Raw genomic sequence first — 19566 nt, 5'->3', positions numbered from 1 at the left:
AAGCGTACAATGATTCTTTCAAATTACAACATAATGATTAAACTAGTGTTCGACCGCCCCGAGCAAACACAACAAGAAGGTCTCTAGGTTAGGTTCGAACCCTATAAACAAACTCACCTCACCCCCAAGTACAGACTCAATTATCACACTCAGTACCCGACTCATAGGCCGCGTGCCCTCCAAGGCCTCCTCCAACGCTTGCATCACATCGTCTCGTGTCCTCTTCTCTCGCCAATCCCATAGCTGAACCATCAGTCGCGCGGTCGATGTCTCGAGCCTTGTCGTCGTCCACATCAAGCAGGTATAGGACCGCATCTCGACTGATCACACGCATGCTTGTTGTCTAGGCGTTAAGCGCCCCAAACAACAAACATCAAACAAGCAAGGGTCAACTTCTAATACACGTATCATAAGTAGGGTATACTACTCTATCAATCACAAGTTCTTCCCTAAGCTAACATTCACATATAAGGGAACTATTTTAAGTTTAGTTTTAGGTTTCACAAGTATAGGGAACTATTTCATAGTTATAAGTTATTGTTAGTCAATGCTCGTGCACATGCATGCAGACGCTTTGGATATCCATAAGCCAATCCCTCTTGGAAAGGCTGGACGAACACGACTCCACGATCGGGGCTGGACCTCTCCAATGCACCGCTGCACAAAAGCTTGATGATCGGGGTTGGACCTCTCCAACGCACTGTCGTTTCATGTTCTTCCTTATTCAGGGCCTCCCCTGAATGTAACCATCGACTAGCCCAGTTCAGGTCACTAGTCGTGGCCAACCAAGCCCAGTCCAGGTCACTTGGTCCACAATGCATGCCATGCAAGTCAGTCATCATCACTAGGTCCTAAGCCTATCACGTTCATCTCATATGAACAAAATATCCTAACATAGTAACTTGCATGCATATCAATAAATGTAGCTAACACCCTAGGCATATATGCATGTTCATAATAATACTATCTAACATTTATTGCATTATCATCATATAACATATCTAGCACATATATCATCGATAGTCCTAGTATCATGCTTTCTAACAATCACAATCAATCATAGCCGAAGTGCCCTTACCTCAAAGGTACGCTTCCCTAGAAGTCTCGGGTTGCTCCTTGAAGCTAGGTCTACACTTGGAAATTTCCTACCAACGAACAGACAGAGTAACGGTACTAATCGGACAATCGAATCGATCATAAGCCCATCCCCTTATTGATCACGAAATTCCCCCCAAAAACCTTGAAAATCCTAAACCATTTCTTTCATAAGATCAAACGTTATTTTCTAAAACATTTTGCTTGAAGATCATAAGAACACTTGAAGAACTTTCGAAGAAAAGCATAATTTTCGCATAGGTTCAATCCTCCCAAGATCAAAGACTCTTTCTGACAACTTTTCTATGAATATGGGAGAACATCATAAGAACACTTTGAAGAAAAACAACATTTTCACAAACTTTTCCTTGACTACTTAATCAAATGATCATTCTTTTCTGGATGTGGCATATCAGTTTATACTGCAACCACAAAGCATACTCAGAATGACCAACATCACCTTGATCAAGGAATAAAATAAAGCAAGGAAAATAAAATGAAAATAAAGAGAGGGAGAGAGAGCTCACACAAATGCAGAGGAGAGGAGAGCTCTTGGTGTGAAGAAATGAGAAGGGGAAATACTCTATTTATAGTGAGGGGTGAGAGCCAAGCATTAAATGTTTTTCTTTTTCCCCAAGAAGAAGCTCAAACCCACGAAATTTCCAGCCCATTTTAGTGTTTCTAGACTCTTCAAACCTTCCTTGATTCGGTCCTCAAATTTCGGTTTATTTCCTAATTAAACCCCCTTAAAAATTTCATTTAAATCCTTAATCATTTAAAATATATAAATCTGAATCCAAAGAGTTTTATATCAGATATGAAAAGATCCTTGGAGGTTTTAAAAGTTCAAAAATTAATCCCCTCATTAATTGAAAGTCAAGGAATAAAAATCCCTAAAATTTCTCCTTCATAAAACCTAGCCAGAAAAGGAAATTACTTGCAAAAGTCTCATTTTCCTTCTTTCTCAAGCCTTGGCCGTCCACCACCTTCACCATGCTCAGATTTTCCAAAAAAATATTTAAAATAATAATTTAAATAAAAATCCAAAATAATTAATGCATTAAATACACAATTTCCCTCCTAAATGCATCAAAACTTCAAATTTAAATTCAAAAACTTTACCAATGGTTTTGGCTCCACAATTTCGTTCACCACTGTCATAATAACTCAAAAATATTTTTCAGAATTAATTATTTTATAAACTATAGGTTTAAACATAATTAAATACATTTTATTTTAATAAAAACCCATTTTATTTAAATAAAACCTCCAAAAATAAAACAAAGCAATATTCCCTCATGGAATATTCTTAAAACCATGCCCAGAACCTCCCCATAAGGTGTGGCCCACGAGATTGTCCTCGTCGACTCAATTCGCCAACTCATCGCCGTTGTCGGACCGATTTTGACCTAAAAGTTGTCGTCGCAGAACCCTAGTAATATTACAGTCAAAATGCTCGTATTGTCGTGCACGTCAACGTCTAGATATTTATAAGACTTAATATTGCCTCTAATAATTAATCACCTTTTAAAAAGGCATAATATCACACATAGCACAAGTAATTCACAAAATATTATTTAATATTATTATTAAAATAATATGCCCTAAAACCGGGTCTTACAAGCACAATGTGTTTTAGGCCAATCGCCACAGGGCGGTCAGTTGTGTGTAAGGGACTTGAGCCGAGCGTAGAAAAGCCTGACAAGCCTAGTTAGCTTAGGAATTAGCCCGACAAGCCTATAAAAGGGATCTTTGGTATCATGTAAAGAGACTTTGACATCTATCTAAAAAGGATTAGGCTATTATCTCACCATTTCTCTGCTAGGGTTTGGGGCATATACCCTTCTTGAATGTTCAATCCAAAACATAACGAGATTCGTGATTTGAGTTCTTCACTTCTCGTCGATTTAGGTTCACGAATTATTTGACCACCACCACCACTTCTAGGTTTCTTTGCCACCTCCTCCTCTTCCATGGTTTATTCTATTGAGTGAGATGTTATGGATCATAAGTGGGGTGGTTATGGTGGAGATTGGGGTTTTGATTTCTGGGTTGTGATTCATGTGTTTGTATGGTGGGGACTGGGGTTGTGATTTTGGTGTAATATTTTTGGGTTGTGATTTTTTATTTTTTTTTTATTTTGGGGTGGTGGCTATGATGAAATGATGAAGATGGAAGACTTTATGGGAAAAAAAACAAGATTTAACTCAGTAAACAAAAAATCCAATTGAAAACAAAAATTAACATACAGCTAACCTACATGTTAACATGCTAAATTAGCGACTAAATTGGTTTAATGATGAAAATCAATGATGCTAACAAGTTAAGGGCTGAAAAGCTATAAAGTTTTAGTACAGGGGTGGAAACCAAAATTTCACTTTACTTCAGGAAAGAAAAACATATTTAACCATAATAATAATTTATTAAAAACACTTTTTTTTTAAATATGACATACCAATACTTGTTGGCTTAGCTGGTACCAATTATTCTCAAAATGTTGTGTGTTAATTAATTAATTTCGACTACCAATATGAGTATTGTTGATGAGTGATCTGTTTTATTGAATAGGTATTGGTGAGTGATTAGTAAATACCTTTATAGTCCCCGTATAATAGGTCAAGTGGTAAGAGCTGAGGGATATATGAGTTGAGTAGGGGGAGGTCCAAGGATCAATTCTTAACGGATGTAATTTATCTTTCTAATGTAAAAAAAAACATTTATAGACGCAATAATCCTAAAGTTTAAGTTTATAGGACATATCCAGTGGCGGACCTACCACAGGGCTTGGTAGGTCCAATGCCCTGGCTCAAAGTAAAAAAAATACAAATTTCTTTGGACTAGGTAGTTTTTTTGGCCCAAAAAAAATTAGAGAAAAGACAAATTTATAAGGAAATGCAAAGTTTAGAGACTTAATCATAAAATTTGCCTAGGCTTCCTAAAATTTCTAGTTCCGCCACTGGACATATCACTCTTTCTATCCTTACAAAGCCATATGTTTTCTTTGCACATGGCATGTACCGTAATCTTTCTTTTTAAATTAAAATCCAATTCATAATTTATATGCACTGACGGTGTAAAGTTTTTTTACACCGTTAACCAATCAGATTTCAAGGATGTAAAAAAATTTATCTTTTTATTTAATTTCATTAATTAACGTGACACATCCTTGAAATCTGATTGGTTGACGGTGTAAAAAAACTTTACACTGTCGGTGCATCATTCTTTTTCTCTACATATTAATTATCGTTTAACATGGTAATTAAATTGAAGAATTTTTCTTAATTCCTTCAATTAATTTATTTCTCATTCACAAAAAAATCTCCTTCAATTAATACCTAAAAGTTTCAATCAATTAACATTAACTAAATGGCATATTTATAAATCATCATTAAATTTTGTATCAACTATAATTTTTTTCATAAATTAACATTTAAAATGTTCACTTTATTCACGGATTTAATGTTCATCCATTCCATTTTTTAATTTAAAAAGATTATTATGTTGTTTTTTTGCTGTTTTTCTTTTCAGTTTAGACTTTGACTTTTGCCAACCGGGAAAAAAACAGAAACCAAACGAAACCACCGAAGATACAGACAAATATAATATTATGCAAACTTACAACTTGTTGTCTCAACAACATGGCAACCTCTCCTCCATTTTCTTCCATCCTCCATGTTCGTTCCAATTCCTTGCATGTCTTTTTTGTCATTCCCCCTTTACTTTCTTCCTTTTCCTCTGCATCACCCTGATTTCTGAATCTCACCCTTCATTGATTCCTGTAGAAATATTCTATCATTCATCTCTTTCTCGCTTGTTTTCCCCTGAATATCTTCTGGGTATCCGTTGGAATTTTGTGGGGTGTTCTTGTTTTCTTCATTGGAAATTGTTGTTCTTGTCGGAGCATTATTATGGGTGGCTGTTGCAGTTGCAGCCACGATGTTTCAGTTCGGGGCAAGGTGGAAAGCGAGGTGGATGATGGGGAATATGAGTATGAATCTCATGAGAATGTTGATGATGTTACGTATCAACGTGATGGAGCAACGATCAGGCTTAGGGGATCCTCTAAGTTTGCATCAATGTACTGCCAACAGGGTAAGAAAGGTGTGAACCAAGATGCAATGACTGTTTGGGAGGTAAGATTCTTCACCTATTTTGATTTTGATTGATTTTTTCCAATTAATTTTGATGCTTTCTTGTTCTTTTGATATATAAAAAAATTGTTATTTGTTTTTTTAAGTTTTCAGGCAATTCATGTGGTATGTGATAAAGCTGTTTTCTTTGGTCACGGATTTTCTTTCATTTCATTAATCCCCAACTTTTAGTGAATTTAAAGGCTAATAACATTATTAGAACTCTCTTTCTTGTGTAAATAGTTACCTGTTCATGCAATCATGAGTTGATTTGTTCCCCCATTTTGTCTTCCTGGTTGTTCTCCTCTGTTTTTCATTTTATTTCCATGATAATCTTAGCACCTTATCAGCCATGTTTTTTCTTCTCCCTTTTTATATTGATTAAACAAAAAGAAAAAATGACACTTCCTTTAGCTAGTTATGAATTTGAAGCCTCTGTGAATTGTATCCTTGTCTGCACTTTCAATGGCAGTAAAGTGAAGAGATTCACATGATTTGGAAATAATTCAATTTCAACCATTCATAATAAAATTTTCTGTCTTTAAACCAAGTATTAAGATGATATATGAAGAAGATAAAAGATTAAACAACAACCTAATATAATGCACCTTTGAAGTTGGGTTATCCTTAAATTGGGTCTCGAGAATTGGTACCAAGATTCTTCTTTAACAGCATTTCTGGGCTTGATATAGTCTTTTTTAGCTATATGGTTGTAGTAATGATACAAATCGGGCGATGCTATCCTATGGTCTTTATTATATCATGATGATTCTTAATTGATGAAACATGTGACTTGGATTAATGTTAGCTGTGCTATATTTTCAGGACTATACCGGAGAACAAGATATGATCTTTTGTGGCGTGTTCGACGGTCATGGTCCTCTCGGGCACAAGGTTTCGCAATTCATCCGTGACAATCTACCCTCAAAACTGTCTGAAGCAATCAAAATGTCACAACAGAAGACCTGCAAATACTATGATGCTCATGATACAGACACTGCCAGTTTCGATGACGTCTACGACGATGATAATAACATCAACATGTCCCTTGCTTCATGGGAGGGATGCTTTCTGAAATCCTTTGATGAGATGGATGATCACCTTGCTCAGGAAATCAACACTGACAGCTATTGCAGTGGTTGCACAGCTGTAACTGTAATTAAACAGGTGCAACCTTATATCTAGATATTCACAATAACGTTACCTCCTTGACAATAATTTCCCATAGAATTGGTTTTTGATCGAGCTCAGTGGGCTAGTCTGATCCATATAGCAGAACTCACTTAGTGGTATAAAACTTTTGTTGTTGTTGAATAATTACTCACATCACTTGTATCCGTTAAATTTCAGGGTGATCAGCTGATAGTTAGCAATTTGGGTGATTCTCGCGCAGTTCTTTGCACAAGGGAAAGAGACCAACTTGTTCCTGTTCAACTTACTGTTGACTTGAAACCAGATCTTCCAGGTTAGTCTTGGCCTCAATTCCCAAGTCTTATTACAAGCCTATCAAGTCTTAGTCTAACTTAATTTTCTTCTTCGATGTTTCTCAGGTGAAGCCTCAAGAATCATGAGCTGTGAAGGCAGAGTTTTCGCAGCAGATGAAGAACCGGATGTTTACAGAATTTGGATGCCGGATGATGACTGCCCTGGACTAGCTATGTCAAGAGCCTTTGGAGATTTCTGCCTTAAAGATTATGGCCTCATTGCAGTTCCTGAAATATTCTATAGAAAAATCACCAAGCAAGATGAGTTTGTGGTTTTGGCAACTGATGGGGTTAGTAGTATTCAAATCTCAACTCTGTATGCTGGATCATGAATCCTAAATTAGAAAACAAACACGAACTTTAGCATGTTTGAATCAACTTATTTTTCCTCAGAACCAATTCTGACACCTATAAGCGACTAACACAAGCCTCTCCACTGAATTGATTTTTCTTTTAGAATCAACTGTAAAATGATTGCCAAACATGCACTTACTGGTTGTTGTACTTGTAGGATTCCAAACATAGTTGCTTATGGGTTGTGTAACTCGATTCATATTTTCTCCTAATTGTTTAATCAAATCATTAAAGCAATTAAATAAGATTTTCATTAATTAACTTGTGCAAGCATCTATTTGAAGAACCTTACTTTTCTTTTTCACAGGTATGGGATGTGCTTACTAATAGTGAAGTAATAAACATAGTTGCTTCAGCACCAAGGAGGTCCATCGCGGCCAAATTGTTAGTAAAACGCGCTGTTAGAGCCTGGAGGTACAAGTATCCTGGCTCCAAGGTTGATGACTGTGCAGCCGTATGCTTGTTTCTTGATGATCAGCCTTTGTTATCCCATTCCCAGTCCAGTATGTGTCGAAAAAGTCGGCATCGTAGCAAGCACCTGCATAGAAATGAAGATACTGAAACTGTGGATGGCAAGGTTGGAGTGGAACTGGATGAAGAATGGAAAGCTCTTGGAGGGCTAGTCAGAGCCAACTCCATGTCGAAACTTCCGCGCCTCGCTAGGGATGTGAGTAGAAGGCAATCATCTAAGCACCTAAAGGGAAGTTGAAGTTCAGAAACTCAAGGAACTGAGAAGTTAATAAAGTGGTCAAGATTGGACCTCAACTTGTATATTTAGGTGGAAAAAGAAGGGTGGAAGATTTTAGTTTCATATTGGTGTTCCCTTACAAATGAGACTGAAAAATTTAATGATGAGCTTTATAGTATAAAAACACTCATCTAATTTTTTCACTCAAATTTTAAGGAGATTCCAAACTGCATGTACTTAAAAAATTGTGATGGTTGTGCCTTCTCTAAAGACTCCCATGGGAGGATTTGGATATGGTGCAGTCACCATTAACTAATTATGATTATGACTGTAATCAATAGCAACGTTTATGTCTTATCCGTTTTATAGATTGATGATTTACTCAGAAGGATTACTTCTAACATAATTTCAATTGACAGTTTTTCTTTTTGTTCATAATTTTACCGGTCATAGCATGTTTAGGTAGGAAGAAGCTTACCTATAATAAATTGGGCATTCTGGGTCCAAGTATGAGTAATTTAATCATTAAAATTATTTATGGTGAGGCTATTGGTGATCATGGTATCTCTCTTCCTCATGTCTCCTCACTACTTCAACTTGCAGATATCTTCACTAATGCAGTTCCTCATCCTCATCCTCATCATCAGTTTCTACATAGAAAATTAATGTTTCTTAACCAACCGCAATTTGACGAGGGATGTTAATGAGGAAATTCGTCATTATCCTGGTTTCATATGTTAAGAAAATTAGGAAATATTCCTATTGCTTGTACATAATTAGATAATAACAACTTCTGAAGCAGCTATGGGTGTAGACGTGTAGTAGAAGAAAAGGAAGAGTCACGAACAACACAACCTCCAAGTTGTTCTCCATTTCTGAATGGCTCATACCACTATTCACGAATTACTCTGATTCTCTCTAGCACCATCTTTGTATTCATGATAAGCACAAGAAGTAATTAACTCCATTATTTTCCCCACACATTTTCCTCTCATCCACATTGTATATTGTAGCAGCATCAGCCTCACATCCAATTATACACTTTAACCTCCCACTCTCGGTATGCTTCAGGCACCACCGACTCTAGCAGTTTAATTGTCTTCCCTTGATTATTGAAGTCTGCGCTCCGAATCCATTCCATTCACCGGATAATTATAGAAATCCATTTGATAATTCTCATTAATTATAGAAAACACTGATAAGTGAGTGTTAGTTAAATGATACTCCCTCCGTTCCTTATTATAAGGCTACTTTTGAGTGTTTTTCTTGTTCTTAAATATAAGTCCATTTACAATATCAATGGAGTATTAATTATTTTTTTCCAAAACTATCCTCATATTTAATATGAAAAAGACAATAGGATTTTGAAATAATAACTTGGAGAGAGATATTTATAAGTAATTAAATTAGGGTAATCTAGGAAAGTAAATAAATTTTTTTACAAATTTATTGTTTGTGACTACTTTTCTTAATCTAAGAGAATTAGGTAAAATGGTCTTATAATAAGGAACGGAGGGAGTACTTGACACTATAAATGATACTATTCACCCAAATTTAAATGAGTTTGTTAATTGCTGTATTATTTTGGCCAATTTTAAATGAGTTGCTATGTTTGCTTTTCTTTTTAAGCGTAATTGCACTTTTGGTCCCCTAACTATTGCCTTCTTGCGAAAATCGTCCCCAAACTTTAAAATTAGCAAAAAAAGTCCTCCAAGTTTACATGTTGTTGCACTTTTGGTCTGTCGTTTGCCTTCCGTGAGAAAACTAACGTGAGAAGCTGATGTGCCTCCCTCACGCGTGTCTCACGTGACTTTCTCCAGAGAGCTTGATGAATGGACAAGTCACGTGCTTCTCACGTGACTCTTTTTTTTGTTGTCAAAGTTGCAATATCATTAATCAAAGGCCAAAGCCCAGACACAGGGCCCAACGAAAAACATCTTGGTACAAGGCTTTAAGATAGGCAGATACACACTAGCCTGCAAGATGAAACTAAAAGTGGAGCAACACGGCAACCACAAACTAGACCAACCTAGTTACCCAAATTCATGAGCCCCCATATTAACGGTAGCAACTAAGCAAAAAACAAGAGATACTTGGCTGCTAGCTATAAACAAAAAGGGAGAAAAGCTCAAAATCCTATACAAACTGTATTCAAGAGACCTTGTCTCTTTGTAATTGTCTCACAAGTTCTGGCGGAGGATGCCAAACCCAGTCCCTCTGCAAGTTTTTATGTTGTGCAAGCTGTGCAATTTAATGTGCAGCCTTATTACCACACCGATTCACCCAAGCTTCTCACGTGACTCTAAAACCCCTTTTTTACCCAATTCTAAAATGTTTTAAAAGAAACCACACAACCCACTTTATCTTTAAAAAAAAACACAACCCACTTAAAAAAACTGAAGAGGGCCCCAAACAATAGCCCAAATACCAAATCCTAATTATTCACACTTTCTTTTACCCTCTTTTAGTACTTTTTATTATCATGAACAACCACTAGAATTTGTCCACACAAAAAAAGCCGCTGGAATCAGTACAAGACTAATAGGTCAACCATAACAGGTGTGGTGCTCTTACGTCCTAGTGATTCCGGGTGTTAGATTTGCCACCCAGGCAATAAATTTAACACCCCACTTAAAAGTGGGGAAATACCAAAATGTCCTTCCGTGTTTATTTTCGGAACATAAACTTCCGTAGGTAAGTCGGAATCATATTTCTATGATATTTTGGAACATCATATTTTCAATATATTTCGGAATTTTATCTTCCGAAGGATACTTCTGCCATGTTTTTTAAAAAGTCTGGGTGTTAGATCTATTGTCTGGGGTGGCAAATCTAACACCCAGTGATTCCAAGACGATTGAGAAGTTTGTGAATGCAAAGAGATCAGATCTACCGCATTCAACTCCTAGATCTGTGCCTTTTCTCCTTCTCCCACTTAGTCTCTCTCCAAAATCTTGGTTGGGGCCACGACCCTTGCTTGCTGCTCTGGCTCTGCCCCTGCTCTCGAAGAAGTTGGCACAAAAGATGTTGAGGTGAATAATTTTTTTTAAATTCTTACATAATGAATTTTCAATTTTATAGAAATTTGTTATATCTTCATACTTAATTTACTTTAACTTTTATGGTAAAGTTATTTTTTCAAATTAATAATGGGAAAATATCTATGCAAACTAAAATAATAATTTTTAAAATTTTCTTACATAATAAATTTTAATTATACAGAGTTACTTTTGATCGTTGGATGTAATGGGGTGGCGCTGCCTAACCATCAACTAATTTCATAAATTTGTTCTAGTCTCTTTCTCGTCTTGTTAGAATATCTGTCGGTTTGTTACCCTCCCTTAGGATAGACCTCACCAGTCACCACCACCTCCCAATCTGTCATTTGTAATAAATTCCTTACGGTTCTCTACATCTTATAGTGCTCATGAACGGGTGCAATAGTTTAATCACAATCGGTATGAATCTCAACCTTCCGACACTCCATCCTCCTAGCTAGACACAAAGCCTTGTAAATAGCTACAAGCTCCAAATTATCGATCTACTCATAATTTCCTTCGAAGCTTATGAAGGCCAATATCATTTCGCCATTTTCATTTCTCAGATGCTCCCACACCTAATCTTTTGGTTTCAGGATTCAGACTCCCATCTACATTCCAGACAATAAATGATTTAATGGGCTTCCTCCAGCGGACCCAAGTCCCCCATATTCATCCTTGCCTGCAATGAACAGAGAGTTAAGTGGATTTAATTTATGTGTGTTGATAGAAACACAAATATACATATAAAAACATGTATTATAAACAGGATAATGTTTCATCCACACCTCTCTTTTGAGGTGGAGAGGTGGAATGGTGAGAGAAATAGGAAGAAAAGTAAAAGTAAGAGAGAGAAAATATGAGATGTGATAGATGAGAGAGATAGAAATAAAAAGAGGTGGAAATGGAGTGTTTAAAAAATGAGGTGTGTATATATCATTACTCATTATAAACATGCATTATATGTTTGTTAGACAAAAAAAAACTTATGCACTCTATAATAATCTAGAAGTTATTAGAGATATTTTCAATTACTATTGGTAAACATGATAAATATATGTTAGAAAAAATTAATATATTCTTAGCTAATAATGACAAATATAAAATGAGTTTAGTGGAGTGCACTGACAGTGTAAACCTACTTTACACAGACATCTAATAACATTCCTTCTTTTTACCACATTATTTTAATATTTTAAAATAATTTTGTTTAATTACAAATAAAATACCAGGGCAAAAACAGAGCACTTTCACCTTGTTCCATGAATTGTCAGATTGAACCCCATTTGGTATCGTCATGGTTGATCTCGTTCGTGTTTTTGAATCTAAGACATTTTATCTACCTTAACCCCCACTATTATAGGTTATCAAAAAAAAAAAACCCCACTATTATAGGACCACTGTCAGTTAAGTTTCCGACCCCTAAGCTTGAGTCACCAGCACTCAAATCGCGGCCAGAGCTATCGCGCACCGCCACTGGAATTCTCAACCAGATCGTTGTGACAAAAACAGGTGCACCGCGCCATCATCAGTGTCATCGTGCCACCACCGCGGAATGGTAGTGAGGAAACCACAGCTTGTAGAAAGGACGAATTGGAGAATTGGATCTGTGGCAGGACGGAGAACATGGGGTGGAGCGTTGGAGGTTTCACACAGACGTGAAACATTTGCAGTGATGCACAACCCTAGCATATGGTTGAGGGGAGTTTTAACTAATTAATTAGACAAAATTATATTAAAATATTAAAATAACATGGAAAAAAGAAGAAATGCCATCAGATGTTTATGTAAAGTGGGTTTGCACTGTCAGTGTACCCTCATTAAACTCATATACAATTGACTTGGACCTTACATTAATGATAATATAAATTAATTATTGATGACTATTTATATTACTAATTATATTAAATATTAATTATGAATCTCCTAAACATAGAATTAAGGAATAATAGTCAAATTAGTCTCTGTCTTTGTAGCGAGTTTTGAATTTAGTCATTCCCCAAAAAATATTAAGCAATATATCCCTAACATTACATGCGTTTTGATATTAGTCCTCGCCGGAGGGCGAAGCTCTGGCTAGCATGCCTAGTGGCAGGAAAATCTAGACCATACCCAGAATCCAGAACCCAACCCTCACATTTTCATACTTCCTCCCACGCTCCTCAACCCAGACATATCAACAGCAACCTCTAACCCAAAGTGGCAAAGCCAATCATAGATCAAGGATCTGGTGCGAATAATTGGTTGTTGTCTGACATCCCACACCGTTTCAGCCACCGAACCCATGACTTCCCTCATTCTCGATCTCATCTCTCTCTCGCACAACTAGTTTCGCACAATTTTAGGGATTTTGTCGGTTTTGAAAGTTTAGGATTTTGTGGGTTATGTGTTCTGGGTTGTTTTGGTGGTTGTGGGATTTGCTCTGACATCAGGTTTTTAGAGGTGGAGGATGAAGGTGATGAAGGTGACATGAAGATGAAAAGAATCAAGATTGTTTTCTGGGTTTTAATGGTGATTTTAGTTTTTTTTAATTATTTTGTGATTTGTAATTTTTCAATTTTAATTATTAACTATTATCCACGTCTTTAATTAAAAATAGTGTGGGTAGTGCCACGTCAGCTCTAGCCTGCCATTGGGCATGCTAGCCGGAGCTCCACCATCCGGCGAGGACTAATACCAAAACGCATACAATGTTAGGGAGATATTGCTTATTATTTTATGGGGAAGGACTAAATTCAAAACTCAAAACAAAGACAGTGACTAATTTGACCATTAACCCTAGAATTAAATATTAAAATTAGCTAAATGTTAACCATAAATAAGAAAAAAATTATATTAATAACAATACCAATTTATTATAAATATCCCTTTATGTTACTAATTATAATAAATATTAATTATAAAACCTTCCATGTATATACTTAAAATATTAAAAATTAAAATTATATTAAATTTTAATTATCAATTAGAAAAAGCTAAAAAATATTAAAATGAAATAATTTTTTTTTAAAGGATTGAACTTCTGAATTAGGAAGAGACAAGGAATCTTTGCCCCTTGGTAGAGGAGAGCTGCTGCCACACTCTCAGGCTCGCGGTTTTATGTTTTGTTTATGCACTCTGAACCTTTTTTTTCCTCAACCGGGACTCTGGGAGGGTTGTTCCCAGTATTCTTTTTTGATTTTCATAAATAAATCATTCTATTGTCAAAATAAAGAAAAGAAAATGAAATAGTTAATAATATAATGCTATTTTTTTTGTGCTTCGGAAAATATATAATGCTATTTTCTAACTATATGAAAATAATTAAAAATAACTTAATGCAATTGCACTTGATTTAATGGGTCCCTCTACTCTTAATTTTCCTTAAAGTAGGATTATTTTCATGTCTTCTTGAACTCCGATGAATGCTTATTTTTAGCTTGTCACAACTCTTAGTTTATTGGTTATAATTTTCCTTCCTCCCTTTTAGCTTGATATCTAAAGTGGGTGGTGGATGAATTCTTCAGCTCTTGCTAATATTATGGATAGCCTAGTCCTTGTTCAACACCATTCAACTAATCCTAATATGTCGGTCAATAGCGCCTTGAATCTCGTTGAGCCTCTAAGTTGATCATTGAGTATATATGGAGTTTTTACCCTTCAATCTCGTTGAGGCTATGTATATTTAAAGCGAATAATATTGACCCATAAAAAACAAGTTTTAATAATTGAGACTTTAGTATTGTCAAAGAAAGTTCATAAAAATGCCTCTCTACAACACTCATGCTTAGCTTAGGAATCAACAAAGAAATTTAATTCTCCACTTCAATGGCTACCATGAACTGTACGTATTTAGTTTGAGCTTGATTGTAATTTCTTTTAATTTTTTTTTTCTATGTTATTGTATCTTCATTTCATTCTCATACGTCTTCTTTTCATTTTTTTTCATTTCCATATTTCTGCATTTAATTTGCAGACACTTGTTTGTTAATTTGTTTCTACGTCTTTGTCGGAAAGGGAAACAAACTCTTTATACCAAGTAAAATAAATCTTGTATAATTGATTGAATGTTTCAAGGATTTAGATCCATTATATGTGCAAAAAAGTTTAGAGATTGATAAGGATTATGATTGAAGAAGAAGATGGCATCACATTTCTTATATAAGGAAGCAAATTAATCTTTGAATGCCATACATTTCGATTTGCACTTCATTAAATGAATGTCACATACTAATTCTGTTAAATTTTGGACTGAAATGTAAGGGAATTAAGGATCCAATTTTCATAAATCAAAACCAAATCACCTAATCATGAATCATGATGGATGTTGGATTAAAAATGCAATAAGTCTAAAAGTTTATTTTGTACCATACAAATAATATGTTCAAGATCCACCACTGATTAGAGGTTGATTTTGATTTGAATTACAAATTGCAAGTGTTAAATGTTAATTATCGCTTGTTCGGTTTTACCATATCTGATCAGATTTCAAATCATGTTTACTCATAAGCTGAGGCTAGTTACTTTTTGAATAGAATTTATTCTAGAGCACTAAATGTTTGTGTAATGTTGTAGATGACACGAAGGAGACGGATGACCCTTCCAGAGAGAACATCGAGGTCACAGTTTCAACCATAGATGTCCCGTCTCAGCCTATCCTAACATTCAGGGTATGGGTTCTATGGTTGTTATTAGGTGTGATCATTCCACTTGCCAACAGGCATTTTGTATACAAAGAAAACCATATATATGTTCCTCTAATATTAGCTCAGAGTATTTCTCTCGCGGTTGAGAAGTTGATGGCAACACTTCCCACTAAAATATTCAAAATCCCTCTCACCAAATGGACTTTCACCATGAATCCTTGTGCTTTCAACTGTAAAGAGCATGTTCTAACCACCATCTTCGCAAATGCTGGATCCGGTGCAGTTTACCATGAATCTTTGTGCTTTCAACAGTAAAGAGCATGTTCTAACCACCATCTTAGTAAATGCTGGATCCGGTGGAGTTTACCACGAATCCTTGTGCTTTCAAATGTAAAGAGCATGTTCTAATAACCATCTTCATAAATGTTGGATCCGGTGGGGTTTATGCTGTTAACCTCATAGCAGTTGCCAAGGCTTTCTTCGAAATCAACACCTATCCTCTTGCTGCTTTCTTGTTTGCTATATCAAGTCAGGTAAACAATTTGGTAAAGTAAGAAAATCTTGAATGCATCTTTGAACATTGTTTTACAAAGTTGAAATGCAGGTAACTTAAAAAATAAAATCTAATATAGAAAGCATCTCTTAAGTGTTTTGGATCTTAGTTTTTAAAATTGAAAATAAGAAGTATTTTTAATAACAACTTTTTAAATGATATGTTTTTCTCTTTTTAAAAACTTATAATTGTTTTACAAAATAGCAATCAAATAGGCCATAAGTTTTTTTTATGTCCCTTCATTTGTAGTTCTATATTGTATTTCATTTTGTTTTCATAATAAGTCATCTAATTATTTTGTTAACTATCTACTTGACAGAACGATTCTTCAAATGTTGACGAATAAAGAAACTGCTCTGAAAGAAGACCTTCGTAGAACACTCATGAAAAGATATGAACCAGTCTCACAACGGTGAGTTGTCTTCATTGTTATCCCAACAATTATCACAACTTTCATATGTTGTGAAAGCTTTGACAAGTAGCTCCAACTTCCATGGACTGGAGTCTCGATTTCTCCAGTGCTTGCATTTGTTGTCACTTTTTCAATTAGGGTCATTCAAGCAACAACAGACATCATAAAACTCCTTGTCCAAGTAGAAAAATATGTTATTGTATGTGTATGTTTGGAAACTCTTCTGCAAATAATTGTAAATTTAGAATCAATTATAGGAAGAAGATCATGTGATTGGCTTCTGGGTTTCAAAATTGATTTTGATGAAATAGAAGCTGATGCACACATGTTGATAATATTTATAATTGTTTCAAATGTTGTTTTTATTAGCATAAAGTAATTTTTTATGCATAAAATTGGACTCAATGTGATTACCTAGTTGATAAGTGGGTACCTTTACCCTAGAAAACTCATTGCTAATATGGCCCTTAAATATGTGTTTTCATCCCCTATGCTTGATATCCAGTCTGTAAATAAATTGGCTCAACAACTTTAGCATCTAATCTTTTAGTTTGAAGTCTCATTTTTTTTAATGAATGTACCTGAAAATTATCCAAAGATAAGAATCACTGTTAGTGTTGTTGATGATTAATTAGACTAAGATATTTATATAAAATTTCATGTTAGAATATTTATTTGCTCAAAGTTTTGAAGAACAAAATATTTCAATAAATTTTATTATTGTTAGAAATATATGCTTTCCAATGAGTTAAACTTTATTCAGTGTGATAATATCCTACCTTCTAACTTTAGGCATAACTGGTTAAATTAGCCTAAAGCCTCCGCCTAACACAACAACTTTTCCTCCGAAAGGTTTGTTGTTGTAGCTGTTGTTATTAGAAAACCTCATAATATCTCTAAGAATTCGGTCTATAGTTTCAAAACAATACTTGTGAGTTATGGGTGCTTCATCCAATATAATATTGTCGGTAGAAATTGAGCATTAAAGTTGATCCAAGAGTTAAAAATTATTGTTCTCACTCTTACATAAGAAACCCTTCTCTCACTAGATACTTTCCCATATATAATATTTTTCTCTCTAAAAAAAGTAATTATTGACATTTTTTTATTTTCCAACTGTGACCGGTGTTGTAAATTTTTAATAATTGAACTATATTGAACTATTTTATTATTATATTTATGTATTCTAGATTATTTTGTATATATATATATATTGTTACATCGGAAAGATAAATTGCACCCGCTAGATCGAGCCCTGGTCCTCCCCTTATCCAACTCATATGTCTTCAGCTCCTACCACTTGAACTATCCTACGGGGTGTTCGTGTGCAGACATTTTGGTACCTAAGGCGAAAATGTCAAAGAGACTTCTTTTACAAGAATCTCAAAGAGACTTAGTATATTATATAAAATATAATTTTTTTATATTAATCTTCTAGTTTTTTGAGTATATGCAAAATAAATATTTAAAAAAAAATCTAAAATTTTAATATAACTCAATATTTCTATCGGTGTGCTAATATGCATAAAAGATATTCAATATTTCACTACTATATATATATATATATATTTTTTGTCGAACATTCACTACTAATACGTATCATGTGTTCAATTCCTTGTATTTGTTTTGTAGCTGTTTGATTCTTAATTCCACTTTTCCGTATGCTTCTTGGGCCATTTTTGTACTCTGTGTTAGCACCACTGGTGCTTGTTTACTATATTCGTGAAAAAAAAAACTATGTAATCATGTAATAACAATTTTTTTTTGGGCCTAAATATTGTTTGGGACCTTAGGCAGCAGCCTTTTTTTGGCTAAGGGGCTGCACGGCCCTACAAGGATATTACTTTTGATGGGTTTCCAAATATATTCATTTTTTTAATCCTTTCTAGACGTGAACTTTTTACATGGAGAATTACCTATTGTCATGCTTTCTGAAAAATACTCGACAAGGGAAGTGGCTTTAATGGCCATTAATCTCTTCAACGACATATTAATTGGAGGCTCGATCCTGTCGGTGGTGCCTATGAAATTTCTAAGAGCGGGGTGCTCTGAACAAAAGATAAAAGCGACACCAAGGCTTTGATGATCTCAGTTATCTCTCGATGTTCTCCTTCCAAGGCTTGCCCAGCGATTGTGATGTTACCGCAGATCGCTTCGTCTTGGCGGGGTGATGGGTAGGCTGTGTCTGGTGGTGTGAGGAGAACTCCCAGTGAGGCTCGACTTCTTGAATTGGGGTCGGGCCTTCTTGGGGTTGTAGTTGATGATTTCTCTGAGGAATTCCTTGCCCTTCTTCCTCTCGAGATTGCAATCGTACTAATGGGGCTTGGTGGCATCTGAGGTGGCGAGGGTAATGGAACGACGACGAAGAGGACGACCTAAAAAGGTTCCATGTCCAAGGAGGTAGATACAAACAGAAGTTTTCGATTGAAGAGGTCGTTGGTCCAAAGCTTTTCTCTGATTCTCCCTGAAGCCCGAGGCTATGACGGTGCTTTGAAGAGAGCTCACAGGACTACTTTCTTGTCGAATAACTTAGAGTCATCAATGTAGGTTCCGATGAGGAAGTCATTCTTAGTCTTGTTGCTAACCATCTGAGGCTTTGCGGAGGTTCTTAGTGAGGTTTTGTTTAGGGTCCTTCCTCTCTCGAGATTGCAATCGTACTAATGGGGCTTGGTGGCATCTGAGGTGGCGAGGGTAATGGAACGACGACGAAGAGGACGACCTAAAAAGGTTCCATGTCCAAGGAGGTAGATACAAACAGAAGTTTTCGATTGAAGAGGTCGTTGGTCCAAAGCTCTTCTCTGATTCTCCCTGAAGCCCGAGGCTATGACGGTGCTTTGAAGAGAGCTCACAGGACTACTTTCTTGTCGAATAACTTAGAGTCATCAATGTAGGTTCCGATGAGGAAGTCATTCTTAGTCTTGTTGCTAACCATCTGAGGCTTTGCGGAGGTTCTTAGTGAGGTTTTGTTTAGGGTCCTTCCTCTTGATGTTGGTTGTTTGGTGCTATTGGCCTTGTCGGTTGTTTCATGGTTTCTCTGGTTGTGTTGGGTTTTCTTTGGTTGAGTCTTGGCTGACTTCTCTTCTTTTGGGGTTTTTGTGTAGTTTTGTAGCTTCTAGCGGCTTGAGAGAGCTTCTCTCTTCCTTTTTCTATATTAATATATGTCTTTTATCTTTCAAAAAAAGTTTCT

At 35.6% G+C, this 19566-nt stretch overlaps 1 protein-coding gene across 1 annotated transcript; it reads left to right on the top strand.

The window, feature by feature from the left end:
* The first annotated feature begins 4711 nt into the window (after positions 1–4711).
* On the top strand, positions 4712–8139 carry LOC130728007 (probable protein phosphatase 2C 65). The gene is made up of 5 exons (XM_057579325.1): positions 4712–5228; positions 6051–6392; positions 6576–6690; positions 6776–6999; positions 7371–8139. The coding sequence occupies exons 1-5, from the start codon at positions 5004–5006 to the stop codon at positions 7770–7772; spliced, it is 1308 nt and encodes a 435-aa protein (XP_057435308.1). The 5' UTR covers positions 4712–5003; the 3' UTR covers positions 7773–8139.
* Positions 8140–19566: the final 11427 nt, after the last annotated feature.

Source organism: Lotus japonicus, chromosome 1 (genome assembly GCF_012489685.1).
Source record: "Lotus japonicus ecotype B-129 chromosome 1, LjGifu_v1.2".
NCBI lineage: Eukaryota > Viridiplantae > Streptophyta > Magnoliopsida > Fabales > Fabaceae > Lotus > Lotus japonicus.
Note: the sequence above shows the minus strand (reverse complement) of the source record. Positions and strands in the feature narration are given on the sequence as shown.